The sequence below is a fragment of the Sciurus carolinensis genome, chromosome 12 (assembly GCF_902686445.1).
Source record: "Sciurus carolinensis chromosome 12, mSciCar1.2, whole genome shotgun sequence".
Taxonomy (NCBI): Eukaryota; Metazoa; Chordata; class Mammalia; order Rodentia; family Sciuridae; genus Sciurus; species Sciurus carolinensis.
Genome location: NC_062224.1, coordinates 96,746,561 through 96,773,520, shown reverse-complemented (window position 1 = coordinate 96,773,520; position 26,960 = coordinate 96,746,561). Strand labels below are relative to the sequence as shown.

At 30.3% G+C, this 26,960-nt stretch overlaps 1 protein-coding gene across 1 annotated transcript in view; it reads right to left on the bottom strand.

The window, feature by feature from the left end:
* Brinp3 (BMP/retinoic acid inducible neural specific 3) overlaps positions 1–26,960 on the bottom strand; it is a 410,156-nt gene that overhangs the window by 127,834 nt on the left and 255,362 nt on the right. Inside the window, 2 exon segments of the mRNA XM_047520984.1 lie at positions 2,194–2,430; positions 9,231–9,336. Coding sequence (XP_047376940.1) covers positions 2,194–2,430; positions 9,231–9,336 — 343 coding nt within the window.

The following is a 26,960-nucleotide window of genomic DNA, read 5'->3' as shown; positions in this document are numbered from 1 at the left end:
GGGTTCAAAAAATTTTAAATATCCTGTGTTCATGACTGGCTAAATAAATATGGTTAAAATGTCCATACCTCAAAATGATCTATAGATTCAATGCAACCACTATCAAAATATCAATGATATTCTTCACAGAACTAGAAAAACAGTTCTAAAATTTGGGTGGAACACAAATCTCCACATAGCCAAACCAATCTTGAGCAAAAAGAACAAAGTAGAAGACATTTTACTACCTGACTTCCAAATATGCTATAAACCTTATATAATCAAAAGAGCTTTATAGTGGCATTAAAAAAAAAAAAAAAAAAAAGAACACATTGACTGATAGAAGAGAATAGGAAGCCCAGATGCACAAATCTCCTCAACTGATTCTTAACATAGGTTAATGAAGGCTTTATGTCCATTACATATAAATGAACTGGAGAGTTTAAGAAAATGTTTTCATACACATGACATTACTCTTTCAACTATTTAAAGTTTTTTTTTTTTCAGTAGGCATTATAGAGAGATGATAATTTAGGATTATATCCTTAGAATATGAATTTAAACTGGTTCTTCTTGTTCTTTGGGTATGGCCCTTTGGCACTTTCAGTTTCAGGCCCAGTGAATACTTGCATCTTCAGGCCTGTAACATTTCAGAAAATAAAATTCTACCTTTGGAAATTTTATTAGTTTAACTGTCAAGTCACCTTCTACATTTTAAATCAAAATAAGGAAATGTCTAAAATAGCACTGACCACATGCTTAAGACAACACAAGTACCCAGTAAGTATTCTGTAACCTGATGTGATCACATATATTTCTTCTGGTTTCTCTATCTTGAGTAGCAGGATTTTCCATGGGCTAATAGATTTGCAGCCTTGAAATCTGCCATGAGTTGATAAATGTGCCCCAAGGAAAAGCAGTTGTAGAAACTCAGTGTCAATTCATCATTCTCTCCAGAGTGCTTCATCCTTGTCTTTTTGGTTATCAAACCCCTTCTGTAACAGGTTTGATTTTTAAAATTATTTTACTATAAATTGACAAATCATAATTATATATATTATGGTGTATAATTTGATGTTATGATGTATGTATATAACCTGAAATGACTAAATCAAGCTAATTAAAGAATCCATCACTTCAAATACTTATCTTTTTTTGTGGTGAGAATATTTAAAAATTATTCTCATAGCAATTTCAAACAATTTGTTATTATTAATTATAGTCATCAAGCTGTGCAGTGACTCTCAAAACCTTAATCCTCCTATCAAACTAAAATTTTGTGAAGTTCATCCACAATCTCCCTGTTTCCCCATACCCCAGCCTCTGATAACTACCATTCCAATATGTTTCCATGAATTCAATGGTTTTAATGCACTATTTAAATCAAAGTATATCTTAAGTAAACAAATCTGTTAACTTTTCCTAATTCTACTTACTACCCTTTTATTTTATAATTTGATGGTTCTCTTTGCTCACTTAAAAGGTAGTCATGCCCAACACTTTTGACCAAATTCTATACAATTATATTCACCATACTATGGGAATTTTTAGTTCTTTTATCGTCAATTATTATATATGATCCTATTAATAGTTTTATTTTGAGGAATCCTTTAATCTTATATTGTTTAATGTTCAATGCTTTATAAAACGTAGACTGTTAAAGGTAAAACGTATATTCTTAAAGGTTACATAGCCAATAAGAATGTTGAAGACATAAACAAGCACTCAAAAATTTAGAAGGAACAACAAAAAATCCAGACTATTACAAAATTGATCTAAATTGGAGGATAATGTAAGTAGTTAATTGAAGATGAGCACACATAAGAATTGTGCTTATATAAAGGTACAGAACAAATGCTGCCTACATTTTACCTCACAGGTGAAACTCAAGGTCCACTAGAAAAGTCGAGAGAAGAATGAAAGGGATCCGTTGATAAATTATTATATTGAGAATGCAAGAACGTTTAATAAGTGACTAATAGATCAACTCAAGGATAGTGCCAATAGCACATAGCAATGCACAAAGGACAATATATTCTTTCAATAAATTACTTAATAATCACTAATAAAAGCAATATGAATGTCCATTTAAAATAATAACAAACAAAAGCCCTTTGAACTATGCAATAGATTCTTTTAGTATAAGATAAAATAGTCTTTTTTGACATCTTTTGGTCAAAGATCAAATGTGTTATAGTAAAATATATATCATACCTGATTCCTCAAAGTCACTGTTGTAGACTTTCCAGGTTTCAGTTATTCGAAGAAGATTCTCTTCCATGGCTTGGATGTCCATAGAAGGGCAGTTACATTCTGGAAATTTGGGACCACACTGACACCAGCAGTCATTATCCTTGCAGATAAATTCTCCCTCTGAATTGCAAGCAATGTAGCTCAAAGCTGCTTGTACAAAACGTTCCTGAAGATAGTCTGGAAGGAGTACCTGAAGCCCTTGAAGAATAAGCATAGTCATCAAACAAGTTTGCTTTGTAAAGAAAAAGGTAAAATATGTATTTATAGCATTCAATGAAAAACAGTATAAATTTTAGCACATTATGAATGTATGCATAATTTAAAGCTATTATTAAAAATTATCTATAAACTTGTAAATATTTATAGTTCTTTCAACATATATGCTGACTCTATGACCTTTTTCAAATGTATTTAATTGGATCTTTGATGCAATTAATCACAATATTTGACTTTTTTATATAATGTAAATAGATCCTTATCTTCCCATAATGCTGAAAATACATGTATGCATTTATTTTCCACTGCCTGATTTCAAATGATTTTCAAAACATTCATTTTCCTTGCAGAGTATCAGCCTAAAGCAACACAGATATAATGCAATGGGTTTTAGTGAAAGGGTTCTGGAAAGTTCTTGGTAAGACTTATCCCATTTCTTTAACAAAGCAGAACTTATAGGCTTGTATTGTTTAGGAGTAGCAACAATTGACTACAGAGGAGCAGATGGACTGATTTAGTTATTTCACAGTTCATTTCCTTGGCATGTACAAAGACAGCCCCAGTGATATAGCTCATTACTTTCCTGGATTCAAGTTTCATAAAGTCACTCTCTCTTTAGAAAAGTATCAAAAATGAAAAAAAGCTGAAAATTAATATTTGGGGCTTCATATTCATTATGATATATCAAGAAAAATATGATTTTATTATCAGTATTTCTTGCTTCATGAGAAAACTTAATTAGAAGGCTAAATCATTAAGTAAAAGTGAATAAAACACGAAGGAACAATTTGGCCAACAACAAATTATTATTTATGATGAAATGAATCTTTATAATTTTTATGTTTCCTTCAAAGAAAACCATCAATTTCTGGACCCTTGACTATTATCTATGAATTTAATTTACTAAATATCAACAATTAATATTTAAAGAAAAGAGTCTACTTTGTGAATGCATTGTAAACTGTACCTATATCATTGTTTCAGATAAACTCTCCTGTAGTGGTCAGAAAATTACTTTAAGCACTTATAAATTCACATTTTTATTAATTTTTATTTTATCTCAAAAAATATTTAACTCCTGTCATTTGAAAGGTAATTGTTATGTAAGCTACAAACATGACTGACAAATACACTCGACCTAAAGGTGTTTGCCATATGTTTAAGAAAAATAATGATGCAATTATATAATTATATTGTAGAATGCTACTTAATAACTCTTACAAGAGGGATAGATGGAATTCACTAGAATAATTGATTGAATAAGCAATTATATAGGGCTCAGGAAGGTTAAAAAACTTTTCATAGATAGTTCTCAATATTGAGAGATTAGTTATTTACGTTAAAAGATAGCATATTAACATCATCACACACAGAAGAATATATTCTTTCAATAGCAATTAACAGTATTGTTTTAAAGGACAGGATCTGTAACAATGGAATAATGAGTTGTTAAGAAAAATACATTTGGAGTGATGCAATTGGTATTGCTATATGAACTGCATGAAATTAATTCATTTGGATTTAAGTGACTTGAATAGTGTAGGATACTCTGAGTAGTTTTTATTTGGAAGTGAAAGGTATAAAGAAAAAGTTATTAATTTCTCCAGAAGGTTTTGCAAAATTTAAACTAGGTAAATAATTATGGAATGGGAGAATGAGAATGTAATAGGCAATATTTTATTCGATGTAGATGAAATATGCCAAATGACTCAGAGGCATCAAATAGTAAAGTAAGAAGTATTTCAATTCTCATCTATGCACTTCGGAAATACCTAGGGATTTCCTCTGAAAACATCCCTTTCAGAACTAAAAATAGACTGAATAAGTCTGAATGTGTGCTACCAGGACTCAGGAATTAGGATATATTTACTAAAATATCTAATGTAGCTAATTGTGTGTGGATCAGATATTTGGAAACTATAGGTCTATACTTAAGCTTTAATTTTACCAAAAAGAAAAAAAAAGAAAGAAAATTTACAGAATTAATATAACATTAAGAGGTCATAAAGCAAATAATTGCATTATAATTGTGAAGGAAACTGAGTATCTCTATACTCTATAAAGATTATCTCTATAATCTATAAAGATTATAAAGATATTGTAGAAACAGAGGAATGAAGTTATTGGGGAAGGAATGATTGGCACAAAATAATGAAGAGTTCAGTTTTAGACATATAAGCATTGCTGCTCTCATTTCATATATATATATGAAATCTATATACACACATTTGTGTGTATATACTCATGTGTACATGTGTACCAGTACACACACATAATGCTCAGAGATAGAAACCCAATTTGTGAAAAATCAAACTAAAAATAAAAATGGAGAAAACAAGTTTAGAGACATGATATTTTAAACTTTGTTATTTTATAAATGTACCACTAGCAAAATTATAAATGATACCTAGAGAAGTAAGTTAGGCTGTCTTGGAAGACAACTCAGAGTAGCTTAGTGTTGCCTAAGGGAGATTTTTTTAAATGTGCAGAAACAAGAGAGTAGAAATACTGATAAAACTGTTGTTAGGGAAGTTCTTGTTGCTGACACTCTAGGAAGTTGAGCCCAGAGCCTGGGAGTTTATTACTGTAAAATCCAGGGTGGGAGAAGCAGGGCAAGTGCCACAAAGTGAAATACGGATGCTTCCAATCTTGGAGGACTTATGGAAAAGCTACATAAATACTTAAATAATTTTTGAAGGGATTTAAAGGCCATTTAGGCAGTAAGAATTTGTGGGGCTAACATGGTGAGAAGGGAATCCCTTGGGAGTGAGTCAAACATTGAACATTCATTTTTTTCCTTAGAATTTTTCCCAGTAACAAGGCAAAAATTGACTCTTTGAATGAGCCATGTCAGAGACAGTAAATACTCAGGGTTTCTGAAACCAAGATGTACTACAAACCCAAAGAGTAAGATAAACAGAACTAGACAAGCCAAACTAATTAGCTTTCTTCAGCTCTGAAGGATAATTTCAATGGGCTAAATTTAAAGTGGATCACAATACTTTTGGAAATAAAAGCAAATTTCTGAAGGAAAAAAACAACATTAGTATTTTAGAATCATCTTTACAAATCTAAAACACAATAACAAAATACAATAAAAGCATAATGAACTTATAAAGGAAAGGAACAACTGAAAGACTATCAAACATGAACCTAAAAGTTAATTATAATCACATGCTCAAAACTTAGGTAACAAAACAGACAATTTTGGTAAGTAACTAGAAATTATAAACAACAATCAAGTGTGTATATTCTGCAAGTGAAAATACATCAGTTGGAGTTAAGAAGCATTGATTAACAGCAGAATAGATAGATACACCTGAACAATAGTAGCCTGAGATATGTCAGAAGAATGTATTTAAACAGGATGAAGAAAAGGCAAAAGGATATAAAGTACACAAAACAGTATAAAAGTAATATTAGTCACAAAGGAAAAAACTCAAACACATCTAACTGGTGCCTCTGAATTACCTGAATTAGAGAATAGAAAGGAAAGAAGCAATATTGATAAATAAATATAAAAGAAGTTTATAAAATAGATGAAGGGCATCAATAAAAATTTTAAATAATCTGCATCACATAAACACGCTATAGTAAGACAGAGCTAAATGAAAATAACCAGCTGACTAGTGCACTCTGATGCTTTTCTGTTCATGTGCTACCTAAACATTTGGAAAAAGTAAATACTATTTTGGACATGATTAAGTTGCCATACAAATTTTCCAGCCTTCATTAAATGTGCCCACAGTAAGTCATTTGTATTATAAATATGTATATATTAAAATACTATAGCATTTTAATATAAGTACCAAATGAAATTTAATTCTGGTGATCAGCATCTAATATATCTTTTAAAAATAGTATATGATCAACAACAGTATATGTAATATAGAGATATATGCATACATATATTCTCTCCTTGAAGTTACTTCATTCCAACATACCGAATATTCTGTTCAAATATTTTTATTCATAAACATCTTTCCTTACAATAATACTTCTGTCATAAATATAAATGACTTAAAATACTTGTATGTGTACATGTTTTCTAAGAAATAGAAATGATATTATGTAAAATGTTACATTATACATAACTTCATGACAATGAAAAAATTTAATATTAAAGAAATTGTTCTGGGATAAATTATCATAACAATCTCTAATAACATAATTCTATAGAGTTAACTTTAAATGTTGATAAAAATTTTTACTAATGCTGACAAAAATAGATTTTTGAAGCAGTATCATTAAATTATTGTTATAATGAAAAAGAAGTGTAGTGTTTCATCTTTTAAAGTTTTATTAATCATTCTATTGATAATAACCTATTTATTCCTATGTAAATTTTGTTGAAATACAATGGGAACCAACTGATCTGAAAATTATTTGTAATTCAGTTATATGGATCATTCACTTTCTCAATTTCTGAAAATTTTACTAAAAAGTTACTACAAAGACTTAAGCAACTTTTAATAACTACTGTTATTCTTTTACTTAGAAGCACTTTGTTTCATAAGATATCATCAAAAGGGGTTGGGAAACTTGAAATATTAAATGCAATACATATTTTCCAATACTTATGATCATTTTTATCATATATCTTAAACACATTTTCATCAATAGTTTGGATTTGGAATATGGTTTTATCAATTTTCCAAAACCAGTAACTCTATTGGCAAAGTCAAATTGCAAGGTCAAAAAAGCAAATACACCCAGCTTTCTCACTACCAGAAAACATTTTATTTCATCTTCATTAATTTTAGTCAAAATTAATAGTTGTACCACTTTCATATGTGTTGTTATTGACAAAATAACAACTTCTTATGTTGGTAGGTAGGTCATGGAGTTTTGTTCTGAATTTATTGCCTACTGCTGTTGACATCAATAGTTATTGATGCTTCCTTTGCCTTTGCTCTGATAAAATCCTACTTCACAAGAAATTATTTTTCTCTGATAACAGTAGATTTTTAGAAGACAGTTTTTAAAGAAAAACTCATACTTCTAGACTCCTTTCAATAATACATCTGCATTCTAAAGATCCTCAATGTTATGAAGTTTGTAGAACTTCATCTTCTGCTTAACACACAAAAATACACACATACACACACACAGAGCAAATTATTTCTATCTATCATCTACATATATATCTATATCCATCGATTGAACCAAGTAGCTATCAAAGTATGATAGAGACAAAGACCTAAAGTGGTTTCTTGGACAACATCAATTTTTTCAATTGACTTATGCAGTGACCAAGGATTAGGATTTTTTTTCCCCTTTAAAGGAATGCACTATGGGTAGCATTGATCCAGAATTGCTGAATAGTTTGCATTCTTCTATAAAACAAGAGACAGTACTAAAAATAAATCTGAAAAGATAAATCAAGATGATACTTGAATTGTAATACAGATCAAATTTAACAGTGGATAGAATGTTGAGGATCTTGAGACTGGTTTCCTAAGATGATCTTGGAAAGGCTCTTTACTCTCACATGTACAAATAGAATAGACAATTGAAAATATAGGTCTGGCAAGTAAAAAGAAAGTGGATATTAGAAATGAGCTTTGAGTCACAATAATTAGAAAGCACAGAAATAATATTTATACAAAAGGAAGTATTTCTTCATTTTCCTCTTTTGCTGAATATTTTTTTAGGAGAGGTAGTTGAGGTTTTAGTTTTATGATACAAAATTATTTTGAAACTGTGATGATACATAGGCAATAAAATTCAATGTCTCATTAATATATTTTTAAATAAACCAATAAAATAACCGAGTAAATTGGTTTAAGCATTTATTGTCATTTTTATCAAAATTAATAATTTTGATAGAAAGTTAATCCATACATCAAAAAGGAGTAAGTTGTAGAGAATTACAATAATACTGCAGCTCTATTTAAATTTTAAAAATATTTCAATAATTTTAAATCTAAAATGAACATTAAGTCAAATAACATTTCTATAAAACTGAATACACTAAATACAACTCCTATATGCAAAATTCAAAATGTAAACTAGAGAATTATAAATCAAGATTTCCACTTTGATCACTCAACATATTTTGAACAATGAGTGTCATCATAGATATATTTCTGAGCTAGTTCTACTAATGCATTTGTAAGCATGTATATTCATTAACTTTTCTTGCCCTTAAAAAAATGAGGATATATGCATACTCGTATGAACTTTTGGAATAGAATAGGATAATGCTGTTATGAATAAAACAGTCTATATTGAAATATTTACCAAAATATGGTAAAGAAAACATGGTAAATTATTAACATTATCACAAAACAAATCATTACAATGAAAGTAATGTGAATACAGGTATTTTGTTAATATATTATCAAGTATGTTTCTTTTTAACTGAAAAAATTCAGCATTGGCTGACATATTAAGTTAAATTTAAAATGCTGAGGGTTCATTTTACACTACAAATAGATGTGATTTCAACTTTCACAAGAATCTTTAAGAAAAAAGTCATATCTCAGGCAAGTCCATACAGAAATCATTGTTTATTGAGACAATTATCATAAGTAAAAATAATATCACAAAGATAAATTTGCAATGGCTATAATATTAATCAGGGAAGAAAAGTGAAATTTGACATTTTCTTTATCTGACCTGGAAGGTTCATATAGGCTAAAAATTATGAAATTAGTCTTTTATAAATTTAACCACCTAGAAAGATATATATGGCTTATTTAAAAAATATAAAAGAAATCACAACAGGATAATTTTTCATCCAGACTCATGGAGTATTAGTAGAAATTTTACCTACGTACCTTGCAATTGAATCTTATTCTCAGGACTCTGAACCAGAACAGAACTCACAGAATCTAGGTTGTCATAGTTACTGCAGCCAAGAGGACCTGTCCGAGTTTCTGTTACCTGACAAACAAAAAATCAACTTTATTATAGAAACCAAATTTTACAATTTTCTTTCAGATCAGTGTAGTTGTCACATACTAACATTCTATATTTGACAGTAAATATCAGTAAAAGGTCTAGGATCTGATACATACTAGCAATAAATACATCTCCATTTTCTCTCATTTGGTCAGGCATAAATCTTCTGGGAAAATAATGGAAGACCTCTTTGGTCAAAACCAAAACTCATAGAAGGTCACTGATTTTACAAATAGATAGCAAAAGTAAAGTTTTTAGGATACACACATTTTTTTTTTTCTTTTTGGTACTGGGGATGGAACCTAGAGGTGCTTAACCACAGAGCCACATACCCAGACCTTTATTTATTTATTTTTTTCAGTTTTGAGAAAGGGTCTTGCTAAGTTCCTTAGGGTCTTGTTAAGTTGCTGGGACTGGCTTTGAACTTGCAATCATCCTGCCTCAGCCTCCAGAGTTGCTGGGAAAATATGCATATGCCATCACAATGGGCTAGAATTTTTGGCTCATATGAAAATTGCTTTTGTTTTCTTAATAAATCAAAGCATTCACCAAGCTACTTTTTAAAAATTCATTTTATTATTCCATTCTTCTACTTTAAAATATTTTTCTCTGTTATGATAGCATCAAAGTCTTGTATCTGTACTGCATCTCCTCAACAGCAAATTTATCTCCCTGTGTTGCAAAATAACCTCAGTTCTATGCCTTTGCTTACATATCCCCACTTCAACCACACCGGGGTTAGAAAGGTTCTTGTGTAAATGCACACATAATGGGTGAAGAGAAAGAAACACAGGAGGCATGGAGGAAACCAAAGCAAGAAAGTGGTAAGGTCACAATTTTGTAAGTAAGGTCATTTTATTTCATTACAGGGAAACTTTTATTCTGTTACTGTGTTCTTGAGAATAAATATATGAAAAAATAATAAACTTTTGAATTTATAGATTGTTGTATCTCTTTACCTATATCCATGTTGCTTTAATTTCTCATTCACCGTGAATGATAATAAAATTCTAGTATCAGTTATAATTAGTTTGTTTTTTTATTTTTTCACAGATAAATTAATAGATGGTTATTTAATTTAACCCTTTTGCCCCACTGTCACAAATGTGGAATGCCTATAGAATCTTAAATTGAACAACAAATATACCATTTATGGCACATTTGAAAGAACTGTTATGTTTGTACAGGTATATATATCCATATATGTATTTTTTCATGTATATGAAATATACATTAAGAATACATAAGTTCTATATTAATTTCCAATGTATTTTAATTCACCTGTGTCAATTTTGGTAAAACATTCACAGAACTGAAAACTTGGGACTTCATGTGTTAACATAAAGTTGTACAAACTCTAGCATATTCTATGAAACAAAACTATTTCTTCAATTGTTTTATATTTAAGGATCCTACATATCTTATTAGTGTCAACTCTAGTAAATGCATCTGTATTTTTTCTAATTAGTTACATGTGACAGTAGAATACATTTATGCATTTTGATAAATCATACAAAATTGGAGTATAATTTCTAATTTTTCTGATTGTATATACTGTAGGATCGCATTGGTTATGCAGCCATATATGTACATGAGTTAATGATGTGTGTTTCATTCTACTATCCTTCCTAGCCCCATACCCCTTCCCCTCCCTTCACTCCCCTCTACCTAATCTAAAGTAACTCTATTCCTCCCTAGGGTCCTCCCCACTACATGTGAATTAGCATCCACATTATCAGAGAAAACATTTGACCTTTGGTTTTTGAGGTTTGGCTTATTTCGCTTAGCATGATATTCTCCAAATCTGCATCTGTATTTTTAAAGGTACATCTGTTTTATTATCAAACTAATAATGAAGTGAATATAAATGAAAAGAAAAAAATACAAAATTATTATGCAAACATTTCTATAGAGGTTCTATGTCTGACACACATAAACTGTATACATGAACCACTGATATGTTAAAATTTTGATCATCAGGTGATATATGAAGTCTAATTTAGGGATTGCCATTTATAAAAAAAGTGGGTTCATTCAAAAGGAGTTAACACTGACAATAATTCATTATTGATATAGTCAAGGTTTAATGAAACGGCATGCAGAATGAAAAAAACATGCAATGAATACATTAAAACGAATAACATTTTATCAGTGTTTTAATAAAAACATTTTAATTTGTTTATTTCATGTTTTTCTGGGACATAATATATTGAAATCAAGGGAACACCGAGATTAGAACACAAAAAGCATTTCCTCTCTGCAACGTCAAACTGGGTTGTGGTTGTAACTGAATTCTCTAAATAAAAGTACATGTGCTCTAGAGGATGGGAGGTTACAAGGAGGTGGGTAGTTCAGGGCATGGAGGATATGACTTAACCTGCTACAGCATGTGACATTGAACATTTCCAAAATTATATTCAGAGAAAGTTGTCTTGTAAATATGTCAAAAGTGATTTAGATTGTATGAAAGAATACATTTGTAAATTGTGTTTAAATTATATTGTAAAAGTCAATAAGGGTATAAAGTGTAGTAAATTTAAGAAAAAGAAATATATGTCATTTTCAATTATTTGTTGTAGCCTTTTCTATGTTGTTTCATTGAATTATTGCTTAAAATCTCACAGTTGGAGAACTTTTAAGGAGTAGTAGAAAAATAATCTTCCTAATTCAAAGAGATGGCTTGTAAGTAATCATGTAAACAAACACTATAGATTCAGGTGTCCTTAGAATAAAGTAAAATGTGTACAAATAATTTACTTGGAAATAAACAATCTTGGCTATTCATATAAAACTTTCCTACAGTATTATATGTTCAAAATATGATGATTGTCTCAAGATTATGATGGCATAGTAATGTATTGGGGTTGTGAAATTAATTCATTAAAAATTGGTTGTTAAGACCAGTGAAATGATAGTTGTACTCCATTTGTCTACAATGAATAAAAAAAAAAACTAGTTGAATAAAAGCAATCTTAAATAAAAAGAAAGAAAACAATGAAAAGAGGGCAAACAAAAGAAGAGTGAAAAACAATTATTCCTCAGTGAAAATAGTATTAGAGTACACAGTTTTTAAATTCAGATATTACATATTGAAAATGTTTACAGACAAAATTCTAATAATGCTATTTAATTTTTTAAAATAGATTGAAATAAGCACACCAGGGTACTAGTTCCAATACTAACTGGAGAGGAATTTATACCAGACTGAAGAGTCTGTTGGATAAAATGCTTAAAATTTGCTGAAGATAAAATGAGATAGTTTATGTAAAGACCTTACTTTAGTCTTGCTCCAAAGCAATTACTTCAAAATATGTGTGAAAAATTAAATGCTTACTATAAAAAAAGCAAAGGCACAATAATAACTCTGGTGCAAATGACCCAGAATTATTCCTCTTTCAGCACTCAATCAAGGTTGTATTGTAATACTTTTTCTGATATCATTACTGGTTGTTATTATGTTTATTTTTAGACAGAGACAGGGTGCCTGCATTCTAATCATACCAAATCAAGTTCACTCTTGAATCAGACTATGCACGATTTTTTCCTAAGGTCACATCGATATGCAATCAACACCTAATACAGAAAGAATATTCTATAATGATACTAAATCAGAAATATTAGTTAAGGAAAAATGGGCCATTCAATTACATAGAACAGAAAAGAAAAACATCAACATTAACACAAAAACAGAAAAAGTTTGTCATCCTTTGATTTAGAACACGTTTGAGAAGTCTATCCAAAAATTGAAGTACATGAGAAAATGTTTTCAATACTGAGTGAAAAGGGTAAGAAAAAGTTTATGTGCTTTGTGAAATTATACATACACACATGTATTTTATAGATATCTGTGAAACTGCTATTCTCTAGACTTTTTTCAACAGGAAGCAAAATATTTGCTCATCAGTGTCAAAATAATGAACTGATTATTGTTTCTCAACAATTCAGTAAAATGCATGATCATATAAATACTGTATAGTTAATACAAATCTATAAAATATATATTTTTTATGCAAAATCAACATTTAAAGCTTGCAATGTTCCTAGGAACTTTTTCTGATGTTCAAGGGAGAAGTAATTTTTTATCTTTAAGTTTCCATAGAGGCACAGATATGTATTCCCCCTTATAATGACTTGTCATCTATCAACTTTTTATTGGTTATATGACAAGAAAACATAGAGCGTAGCAATATTCTTACTTGTTCCAATCTGTCATTTCTAATAACAAAAGTAATAAATGTTCATGTTGGAAATTCAAAAAATGAAATAAATTACTAACCCAGAGGAACACCTGCTTATATTTTTTTCTATTTTTACTTGTTTAACGTCATCATTTCTCTATACATGAAAATAGCTGCAACTGTCAATTCTTGTTCAGGATCATTCTTTATTCATAACAATAAAATTTGTAGGTTTTATCTTTTTTTCATTACAAATATTTATTTTATTCATTTAGAGTTACATTTGGTTATACTGAAGTAACTTTCAAGTCATTGAATACACCATTAATTATACATGTAAAATACTAGAACAATGTAGCTTATTTGCAAAATAATTATGAACAAAGAGAGGACCTACGATCTTCCTCCTGAGTTCAATTTTCTCTGCTAAACATCACATCTTACCTAAATAACTTCAAAATGTTAATATTTATTAATTTGCCTATTTTGTACAATAGCAAGAGAAATTCATTGACATATTTGGGACTGGAGTTGGGGAGAACTGCCATTTGGTAGTGGTACCTACATTCAGACAAATGTCCATGCCAGTAATTGCCTACATTTGTCAATTTTGTCCGCATCTTGCTGACATTTTCCTGAGATACACCCTACCCCACAGTGTCCTCTTTTCCATTCTTTCAGAAGTGTCCTTTAATTCTCTAATTATCTAAAGCACTTTATTTTCAGAAGAAAGACTATACTAAAGAACATAAATTATATTTGGCTCTTGTATTTCTGATGACAACATTTAAAATGAGATCTGATATTATTTTTCAAATATAAATAATGATGCATTCTTACATAAAATTTTCCTCAAGAGATTAATAGTTATATGACTTTTTATTTATTAACATATCATTAACATGATTGCAATCCATATAAATGATGAAGGTCTCATATCCAGAATATATAAAAAAATTCTACAGACAATTCATAAAATAGCTAGGGTAATCTTAAAAAGGCACTTGACAAAAGAGGATATCTATATATCCAACAATCATGAAACTTCATTAATCCTTATCAGGGAGCTAATTAAATTAAAAGCATAATGGAATTCCACTATCTGTTCATCAGATGACATAAAAACTGATAGTCAGAAAATACCAGGTACTTTTAGTACTTGAAGGAACTGGAATTCTCTTATACTGCTTCTAGGCCTGTAAATTAGAACAACCACTTCAGAATATTCTTTGAAATTATCTGCATATATAGAGCTAGGCATATCTTATAAGCTAAGTATACAGTCAACAAAAATGTGAGTGCGTGGGTACCAAAAGATTTATGCAAAGTGGTTCATAGAAATATTGTTTCTAATGATCCCAAACAGAAAAATATCACAATAGTGGTCAACAATACAATGCGTAAGTGAACTGAGAAACTGAATACTGTAGCACAGGAAGAAGAGTGTAAAGGCAATATCAAGGAATAACATGAATGAATCTCACAAGTATAATGTAAGTAAAATTGATTATGCTTCCAATAATACAAGTTAAAAATTAGGCAAAAATAATGGTTGTTAAAAGTCAGGATGAGGACAGATTGACTTTGTATTCCAGAGTGATAGGAAGATAGTGATGGTGAGATGGAGGAAATGGTTGTGTGTATACTTCTCTGTATATGCGTTACAAATTAGCATTTATTAACCAAATCAATTAATATTTATTTTCCTTATGAATTATATCAGGGCAGGTCCGGAATCATCAATATCTACATGTTTATGGATATCTACATATCTATCTGTCTATATCTTTAACTATCAATCCTCTATGTATATTACAACACAAATTTGGATCTTTCTACTTATATCCTTTCATATTAATTATTATTCAAATATGGTTATGCAAAGAGGAAATGATAAAATCTGATAATTTAAAAGACTATGAAAAACAAAAGACTTATTTTTAGGTTATTAAAACAAAAGTTGACTTTATCTAAATATCAAATTCAATCCACATTTAATAATTTAATCATGTCATATTCATTTTGTTTTATTTATTTTATTTTCTTCAAGGAATAATTATTACTGTTCTCAAATTATAGACATATAGATGATAAATCAATTTTTTACAATGAATTAAATTATAGATTAATAATCCTTATTACTCTTTCATTTTATAGGTATCCATGATTCTGATAAAAGGAAATTAGCTTTTTCCTAATAAACTCACCTCTAAGTAGCAATAAAAAGAAATATGAATAAATAAGCAAGCTATTTAAATATTCTATTTTACCTAATGATAATTACTTTCCAGTTTTCCTTTGATTAGGTTTTCAAATTATTGCAAATAAATCATTATATTTAATATTAATAAGACAAGAGTTTATTAAATTCATACAGTTAGGATTCAAAACACATACCATAATAATTACAAGGGCCTTAGGAAAGACCTCATAGGTACAGTTAGAAAAATTTTTTTAAAGCAATGATGTTTTAGAACAAACTTAAATCTGTGTTTCTGAAAGGTAGAAAATTCTTGAAGGGTAAACATGCAAAGAAAAATAAGATTAATGCTCCCAAGATATCGTTATCTTATTCCTTTTTCTTACCACAGTGTTTCCTTTACATTTTATTATGGTAATTGTAAAATTACAATGCAGTCATCTGTTTCCATTATCTTCTCTACATATTTAACAGTCATCCCCCTATTCATAATTACACATAGTGCCTGGCACATTGTAGTAATTCTAACTGTGGAGTTACTCCAATAACTGTGAGTAAATTGGTAAACAAATATTTTATTTCTAGTTAGAAGTCTTTACAACAAAGGAATACTTAATTTGTCAAACATTTTTGAGAGCCTCTTGAAGAAAATGCAGCAGTGCCAGCATATATAAAATTTTAGAGCTATCAGGAGTCTTAGAAATCATCTAGAATCACCATCTCATTATACAAATGACGTTTCTGGAGCCAGGAAGGTCACTGAGCAAGTTCGGTTTCTTGTGCATCAGGTGAGTAAAATGCAGGTTATTTCTGGGACTTGGAACCCCGGGCTCATAAATCAGATATCCATTCCAAACATCCTACTGGCTTTCCAAGCTCAGTAGTTAACAAGTTTTTGAAACTTTGCTTGGTTTCATCAATCTAATTTGTTCATTCTCTCCCTCTTGAAATTGTTATGGGAAAGCACAATTTAACTGGTCTAGATTGATGTAGAAGTTAATTTGGATGCTTCTATGATTCTCATGAACACTAAATATTATTATAAATGTGTTGGTTAATATAAATTTGATTGAAGGATGAATTAATTAGCTTTTATTCTAATAATTTATTAATGCATTGAAATTAACTCTACAGGTTCTCATATCACTCCACACAAGAGTTTTGAAAAATAAAAAATAAGCATGATTAGTTTCTGTTTTATCATGAGTATGCAGTGTTATCACACACGTAAGATACTGTTAAAGCTATCATATTGTTAAAGCTATCAAACTATCATGGTTTAGAAAATGCTGATAACTAAACAGAAAAAAAATTCCTATTTTCCTAACTGAAAATAGTGTTTTATGATAAATTTTGCTTCTTTCCAATGTGAATATTGAATTTAAAAATAGTTTTACCATTTAATTTTTTTCTCTACCAGTAATTTATTCTTATTTCAGCATCTTTTAAGCACTTAACATCAGACTGCGGTTCAATGAGGTCTTAGTTCTTTATTCTGCTGCAGTATTTCTGGAACTCATTGTTTAATTAAGAAATGAATTTTCAGTCATACCGTTAATTATAAGATGCATATAAAATTAAATGTTCATATTGGAATAAACATATTTCAGTAAAGAGATTATTTAATTTAATTTTTTTTCACTTATAGTGTGTTTTGTGGGAAAAGTGCAGATTCACATATAAAATGCTACCAAATGAAAATATAAGTACAGTATATCAATACAAAATTTTCTTGCATCACTATGCAATAATGAACATAATATTTAGTGTACAATACATAATTAATATATATGTAGTGATTTAAAATATATTTGAGAATGTCAAGTGTTTTCTCGTATATGCTTCCAACATTTAGTAGCCATTCAGAATATTATATGATATATAATCAATGCCTTAAAAACTCACATTTTCACATGAAAATAACAAACTGAATCAAATAAAAATTTAATGTACAGAAGCATACACTAATATTGAATCATTTTTCTATGCAAATGACTGCAGGTTGGTAACTATTCTAATTCTATACCCTCCATAATTTCAATTAAAATAATTTAAGATATTAGTGTCATCATATGAGGAATTTTATTGTTAATACCTATTTAGAGATGCTTTTCCATGAGAAGCAGTTGTACTTGAAACATGAGACTAATACTGGTGTGATTATAAGTACTATTAGGTATATTAATATCTAAAAATAAATAATATAATTACGGATTATAAAATATAAAGAATATAAACAATGTAGAGTCCAATATATTTATGTGAAGTAAACTATTATGGTTCAAGGAAGGTAATACAAAAGGCAGGGTGTAACATCTTATTTGGAAACAATATGGAATATGTCCTTTGAAAGAGCAATTGCTTTGGTGTAATTTTCTCTTGTGCTTGCCACCATGAGTCCAGGCATGGCTACAATGATTGACCTACTTTTTCATACCCCATAAATTATCCTCCATCAAAATAATACGCAAGTATACCATCCACAAGCACCCACATGTAAACCTACTGAGAAAAACTATGTATGACTTTGGGAACACATTAAAATATAAAATTACCAACCAGGCCAGAAAAGAGAAGTTTTCTAAGGCTCTTGAAGTGTCTATTTAATGTGATATGGAATAAGGTAAACTGGACACAAATCAGTCAGAACAAGGTTTCCAAATAACATCAGGACCCCTTTGTGTTAAAACCATGGTTACCATGGAACTTAAATGCTTAGCACTTGATTGGTCATGGAGAGGCCAAACCTCAATCCACTCCTATGCATGCTATTTTGATTTATTTTTTAAATAACACAGAGCTTGCAATCATAGCAATCATAAGAATCTATAGAGCAAAAACAGCTTTCATTAAGTTCCATAACCACATGGATATACATTTAGAGAACTGACATTTTTCTATGAGCTACATTTGTGATAGTAATAACTGTTCCTGCTACATAAACGGTAACCTTGTACTTCATTATACAAAATCTAAAGGGATATTGTTATTACACAACAGTTGGCTAAGAGTTTTCACATGTTTTCAATATGAATAATGACAAAAAGGAAAGCTTCACTGCCACAGGGCAGTTACAAACAGCGGACACAGATTGCCACCCGGTTCAGGGCCACGGTTTGCCTTCTGCATTTGGTGAGTTATTAGGAAGCCCCTGCAGTTGTTAGTGCCACTGTCAGGCCCAAATGCCAATACTCCTGGACCAGAGGAATGATGTTTTAGAGAACTCAGGGGCAGGTGCTCTTTCTGTTGCTTCACATAAAAAAAAAATGTGATTCAAGTCAGCATGCATCATATTTATTTTAGAAATGAAAACAAACTGAAGGAGTAACGTGAAGGAATTCTTTTTCTTTCTTTTTTGTTTGTTCAATAAATTGCAGTCTCTTTGTCTTTTAATTTCCGAATCTACTTAAAATGATCATGAGCTTTAAGGTGCAAGGGGAAAAACTATTCCTAAATCCAAGATCAGAATACAAATACTATTATAATTCATCAGATAAAACTGATGGTTTTATAATCATTTTGATAACAGTGTGACCAGGTGTTACATATAAAGGAAGATACAAAAACTAGAAGTTATGTGAATAACTAAATTTAATATAACGAAGTGATCTTATAAATGACTAAGAAACAAGAAAACAAGCAGGAAGCTGATGGGATTAGGAGTTTCAGGCCATATTGCCTCTCCCCTGGAGATAGTGATCTCTAATTGCAAAAGAATTATGTGGGCTGTTCCCTCTGGTTTCTCTTATTTCTTTCCCAAATTCACTCTGTAACTACAGACCAAACCACTCCAAATTAGTCCTCTACCTTGAGGTGCCCTATTTCTTTGATGGACTAAGCAAGAAAACTGTTGGAATGAACGTTATCATGGATGGTATAGACTTTAACTTACAATTGAGCAAATTCTACTCAGGTTGAAAACAAATTTGTTACCGAGATCAGAGAGCGGTGTTACAGAAAACAGATCCCTCCCTTCATTAATTCCTATCGTGTAATTTACTACATCAGTATGTTTCTAAATAAAGTCAATTTAGCCAATTGGAACTCACCTGAACTCTCAGGCAAGGTGAGTATCTCAGCTGATACTCCCGATGATGTAAAATTGAATTTTTTATTTCACTTTCTTTGACAGAATAATCAAAAATGGTGTATGTGCAAATGTCAAATGCTGGATTAGAGAAACTATCATGACATTAGAAGACAATGGCGCTGCAGTCAAGAACACTGCTAGTCCATCGCCACCCAGGATAATCCATCATCGTCAAAATGCAGTGACAGTATTTCCATAAAGTGTTGTGTCGTATTAAGATACTAAAGCAGGACACCTGGTTAGAAATAGGCTTTGTGTGTGTGTCTAACATTTAATAAAACTATCTTATAACTTTTTAAAAAATCTCTCCTCAATTTAGGAATCAGTATAGTGTATAAGAACATTTCACAAATTGCCTTCTATTTTATTAAAAAAAAATTTGAGCAGAAATTTTGTATTACTCCTCTGAAATTCCATATTTAATATCGCTCTTCTGAAATATTTATTAAAACATCTCTCATTGCTTATGATTAAAAACTTTAAAACTTTTTTATTATGGCCTTTTGAAGTTTCGACAGTGCCGAATATTTCTGAATCCCTTAAGCATATCAATAGCTTCTGACTTCAGTTATCTTCTTATAATAGGACAGCTAATGCCTGTGCACAGACTAGCTGAACTTTCAAACTGAGATTGTCATATTCTTCCATTTGTCACCCAATTAAACAAGCGCCCGAGAGAACTGATAAGCACAGCATACTAAAACTCAACAGACTTGAGCATAATTAGAAAGACAGAAGTGGATTTCTTGTTTCAACTGGCCATTACAGAGACAGTTCTGTCATTTCTTTCTTACTTATTTTTTTTCCTGAAAAATAAATTGGCTTTGCTCACAAAAAGAAGTTAGGAGAAATCCAAATTCTTTTGCAACTGATTATCACTAAAAGTCAGACTAAGATGACTTCAAAAGAAGAAAACTTAATTATATAGGAAAAAGAGGAATCTTGTGGTCTGTATGAATTACATGTGTGTCATTAAAATTCTAAGAGTCATGAAAAAAAAATCAACAAACTGCCCAAATCTCTCTCTAATAGTTTAATCGTATTATGCAGTGTTGCCTTCTCACATTTTTTTATTGAAAGTGTAGCCTGAGGATTATGTCAACTGTTTATCTTTAAAACAGTAATGGCAGGAAAACAAAAATGAAAACTACACACTTTGTCAGTATGCACACAAAGTATATATTTGTGTCTTTTCTGAAATAAATTTAGAAAACAAATAATAGGTCCAAAGTAAAATTACTGCAAATCTTGTCTTCCTCTTCTAAAACCTTTTTCCATATCTTCATCTCTTATATTATTACCTTTTTGGCCACTCATTTCCTCCAGAGACTGGAGTCCCAAAGAGAATTCTGTAGCTCCGTAATACCTCTGGGATTTCACAAAGCTTTATTGGCAACAAGGTATTCTCAGATTTCAGTTTGAAAAAATCGACATGTGCTGGAGTTGCCCATATTTGTAAAGCCTGAGGTCTGTGAACTTTGAATCTCCACAAGTGGTATTTAACCATACAACCAGGGGATTGTTATTCATACTAAACACCAAAATCCATGGTTTATAAAGCAAAATAATAGAGAAGAAAATGATTCCTCAGAGGGCATTTAATATAATTCCAATGTAAGTTTTTCCATATATATATATAATCACAAACCAAATTTCTATTCATCCAGAGTTTGTTTATACAGCATTTTTTAGGGAAGCTTCTGATGATACATTGAATGGTTGGTTATTTCCATGGGCTAAATGGGACTTGATGATATATGAGCTGTTATTTCAGGTGTGCTGTAACATATAACATTGCTTTGGGATATTTTGCAACTTTTGAAAATGTGTATCAAATTGACAGTTTTTAAAAAGAAAATGCTACATTTTGAATTTAAGAAATTAAAATGAGTTATATAAAAGTACAATTTTAAGACCTAACAATGTAGATATGAAGATTTAAAAATTATTTTAAAATTGAGATCTCCTTAATAGTATAGCATTAAAGTGACTGGTTTTCTGGTCCTATACATTATGCAAAATGATTTTCTATCATTTCATGTCCCCATTAATATTTCTTCGATTTTAGAATTTGAGTTAAAAATGAAACTATTTTCTACTTCTATAACCAGTCTTAGCCTTTCCTAGAAAAAATAATTCAATAATTCATGTAAAAGGAAATAATTTAAGGAAATAGTCTCTAAATTCCTTTGATTATCTAAAAGTGTGTGTATGTGTGTGTATATATACTACAGAATATCATATTGCACATGATAAGACATGGAAATGCATACAATTTTACTGCAAATTTAAAATAAATACATGCAGAAATAAATACAGAAAAAATACATTTGAGTAAAAAAAGCAAATAACAACAACACAGTCATTGTCAGAATTTCTTGAAGAAGAGTCTGTATTTACTCTATTTTTTTCTAGTTTCTCTTATTTGACTTTTCAGTTCATTAGCTATTTCTCCTGGTTGTCTTAGGTGACCTCCAGGCTCTTTTTCAAACAGTGGTGGGTGGAGGTTGGTTTGCTCTTTTCCCTTCTCCTTTCTCTTCTCCTTTGTTCTTTTCTTATTGTAGTCATATTTTAATTCCCACAACTTCTACACAACATGAATTGAAAATTATCAGTATTCCTTTTTGAGAGAATTAACACACATATGCTACTGACTTCACATTTTAAAAGATAATTTTCTCTTAGTTCAGCCACTTTCAAGGAGCCATTCCAAATAACTAGTATTAGATACATTATTATTTTCTGTATATTGATTTTTATCTAGCCATTTTACTAAAATGCTACATATTTCCCTTTCTCCCTACCACCCCCTCCCCCCGCATGTATCATAACAAAAATTAAAAATGTGCATCCCATGTGCATTCTGGGTTTAATTAAATTAATTTTAGTCTTTCTTTATTCAGGTTTTCAACGTTGGCTGCACATTTGAGCTACCTAAGGTGCTATAGAAAAACATTATCCTTACAAGTTGTGATATGCTTGTGTGGCAGGAGCCTAGCTGTGGTACTTTAGAAAAAAAAAGCTATCCAGAATATTTTAATGTGCTGCATGTATTGAAAATCACTGACTTCAAAATATATTTGCTAATATTATTAAGCAGATGACTTCCACCAAATCCAGGTAATTTTCCCATTGAAATCTTATGAGTTTTAAGAATGTTAGCTGTTCAATGTTGTCATGTACCTTTTCAGCATGTTTTGATATGATTCCATGAGTTTTTCATATAAATAATACCCATATTTTCAATAAATATTTACAGTGTATTTCAAGGTTGTAGACCTTTGAGATTTAAATGTGAGGGACTATCTCTTCTAGGCTCCCTACATTGTATAGAATTTGAATTTTACCATTTGTACCTTAAGCCTCATAAGAATAAACAAGAAGAAATAAAATACATCCAGTTCAGCAAATGCCATCAAGTCCCTGGTGTCTCTTTTTTGCAAGGTTTCTTTTTCCACTCTGATCCCAGAATTCGTTTTCCTTCAGTTTATGAATTTGCAGATTTTTTTTTCACCATTTCATCTATCATTTTATCTACTTTTGGGGGGAATCTCATGCTTTCAGAACACTTAACTAGGTTTAAGAAGTAATTTGTGATGTGATATAAAAGACCTTCACACTTCCTTCTTCCTCACGTACATGCATGTGCCATGCAATTTCATACTGCAAAGACTTTGGCTTCCTGTCTGAAATTTTCATTCTGTGCTACCACCCTGCTACTTATCTTTCAAGACCCCGATCAAGTATTTCTGAGCATTCTTATTGAATACCTCAGGCAATAATCAATCATTGTTCTTGCAGTAAAAAAAAAGCAAACTAATTTTGCCATACTGCCTTTTTCTATTTAGATATCTGTCTCAGTAGAATAAATACCTCAAGGGCAAGAATTTTATCATTTTAATTTATGTAGGCCTAATATGTAGCAGTACTGAGCATATCACAGATACTAAACACTTACCAAATAAGCAAATTAAATTTGTAGATCTTCAGTAACCTTATACTTCCATGTAGAGTACAAAACACTTGATAATTTATAGCAATTATAGAATTACATTTTATGTGTACATTAGACCTTTTAAATTAATATCATTCACTAAACTAAGAGTAATTAAATATTTTTACTAATCTTATTTTAATAAAAAGTTATTTTATTAGATGATTCAAATTAAAAAAAAAAAACCTAGCAACTGGTTTTTCTATTACATGAAGCATCAAGAAAAGTAAAATTTTTTAAGTCAAAATTGAACATTAAGGAAAAAAAAAAGAGGGAGGATGATTGCGTAATTTCCATGCCTTTTCTCATTTTTAGATCATAATTTTCTATGGCAGTGATTCCATTTTGAATGAAGTTCCCAAACTATGATCTGAACCACAGGTGAATTTGTTTAAGAGTTTAGCCTAAACTGCTTTAGCCATTTTTGAATTATGGGAAGGTGAGATTACATTTTTCATGCACCTAACTAAAATGGGTTCCAACAATTTCTAGTGATGTAAATCACAAATGACTAATGCTATATATTTTAAAGTTGACAAGTTTATTATATTTCTCATAGAAATCACTAAATTTAAGAGAAAATACTCTTTTTAAGAGCAAAATTTCCCATTTATGAAACCAAAAATTGCAAATAGATGACTATAGTTTAAAAGTAAAGAAAATATGATTAAGGTCAACTCAGATTTCTGTCTAAATTAGATACAAAAAGGACATAGGACAAATATCAAATTAGTGTAGCATTTCAGGGCAGAAACGTTAGGAAGTTAATGCACCTTAAAATGCACTTTAAAATGTAAAAGTAATTTAAACTTGACCTTTTATAATCCAACTAGAGAGAAAAGTAGCAACCCAAAATAGAAATTCTGTGCCCAGCAAGTACTCTACTGAGTTTGATCACTTAAATCCTGAGGACCTCTTAATTAGTATAATGAGAAAAATATTAATTAAATTGGTTAAAATAAATTTGCTGTTATATGCCACAATCAGAAATTATTTCTTAAGCCTAGCTAAGTATTCATTAATTCCTTAATTTTCTATTCAACAAATTTTCAAATTTTAAGATGGAGGAATAATACAACCAATATTTATAGTATTAAAGGGGCATACAAAATATCTATTTTTAAATTTTTCATTCATGTCAAAGGTGCATCATAGTTTCAAATTCATTTTGATAATTTTTAATCTGTCCTCACTGCCTTTTCAGTTTCTACCAATTTGATAAGCCCATCCTTATATCACTACTCAAGTCAGTGACGAAATGGTTGAATCAGAAAGATTGGGGGCAGTGTATCATTCACTTCTAGAGAAGATTATCTGTGGGGCAGTAGAGATAATAGGAAATAAGAAGATTTCTAGGTATTGAGCAGCTTTGTAGTAAAGTTTAAGAAATTACAATTGAGAATTTATCTTGGGAAGGTATGTAGGCTGCATCTGAAAGATAAAGAATACACTCAGGTAGAACAGCCAAGAAGTCATACAATGAAAAGTGCCTGAACCAGGTTTGTGTCAGTAATGGAGAGAAAGTGAGGGAAACCAGAGATATTTGCTTGACTGATTAGGTATAGAAAATAAAAGGAAAGAATGGCTTACAAGGAAATTATTTGGAGACATTTAGAATTTGATGTAGATATATAATAAACCAAAATATTCTCTGTTATTGGTAATATTAGAGAAGAACTTGGTTTGAGAATGGAAATGGAATAGAGATTCAAAGTTGGCAATTTAGAGTTGATGGTTGATAAATTATAAAAGACAAAACAGCTGCACTTTTTGACATAATTTATGATGTCGATACCTTATTAAAAAAAACTATCTGAAATGCATGATTACTTATTGGCACTTAAGGACACATTCTCTGATTCAAAATGGACTTTAAGAAGCCTCATTTTTTGGTGAGGCGGGAACTTAAATCACAATTTATTTTCAAATGTCATGTGTGGTAACGTGTGAATAATTGTTTTCTTTTTCACTTTTTATAAATGTTTTTATTAGTGTATTATAGTTATACATAATAGTGGGTTCATTGTGATATAATCATACATGCATGAAATATAATATGCTCCATTTCAGTCCTCAGTACTTCCTCTCTCCTTTCTTTCTCCATTCTCATTTTCCACTTCTTGTATTCTACTGGTCTTCCTTCTATTTATTGTTTTTAAATTGGTGCTTTATAGATAACATAAAAGTTGAACTATATATCTATATAGCTTAATTTGGTCAATTTCTTTGAACATTTGCTCTCTTTTCCTAATTTTTTTCCCTCCTTCATGTTCAACATTCTTAACAATCATCATCTCATTCCAGTTAGAATGGCAGTCATCAGGAAGACAAATAATAATAAATGCCAGCAAGGATGTGGAGAAAAAGATACACTCATACATTGTTAGTGAGACTGCAAACTAATACAACAACTTAGGAAAAAAGAATGGCCATTCATTCCTCACAAATTAAGGAATAAAACCACCATAAGACTCAGATATTCCACTTCTTGGTATTTATCCAAAAGATCTAAAATCAGCATACTATAGTGATAAAGGGATACTGTTGTTTATAGCAGTACAATTTACAAAGTTATGTTATATAATCAACTTAGCCATCCATCAAAAGATAAATGGATAAAGAAAATGTGGTATATATACACAACGGAGTTTTACTCAGCCATGAAGAAGAATAAAATTATAACAGTTGCTGATAAATGGATGGAACTGGAGAACATCATGCTAAGTGAAAAAGTCAGACTCAGAAAGTCAAGGGTTGAATGTTTCCTCTCATAGGTGGAGGTTAGAGCAAAATAAAGAAAAAGTAGCCCATAAAAATAAAAGGGAGATGAGTGGAGTAGAAGAAGCCTCATTTTTAAAGATATATATTTGCAAATTCTTGCTCCTTTTATTCTCATAACTATTCTTAGTTGTCATTTCTACTAACATTTGTAACACATCACCTAATTTACTCCCTTTCTTCATCTCCAGTCTCTAGTAGTGTTTTGCCCATATTCCTGCAACCTTAACTGACATGTCTGTCTCTATTGCCGGTTTTCCATTTTTTTTTTCAGCCACTGTGGTAGATTTTATAGGTGGCAAATATTTTTTGCTCCCTTTGTAATCTCACCTATGGGAAACCTCCCTCTAGGGAAAAGACAAATCT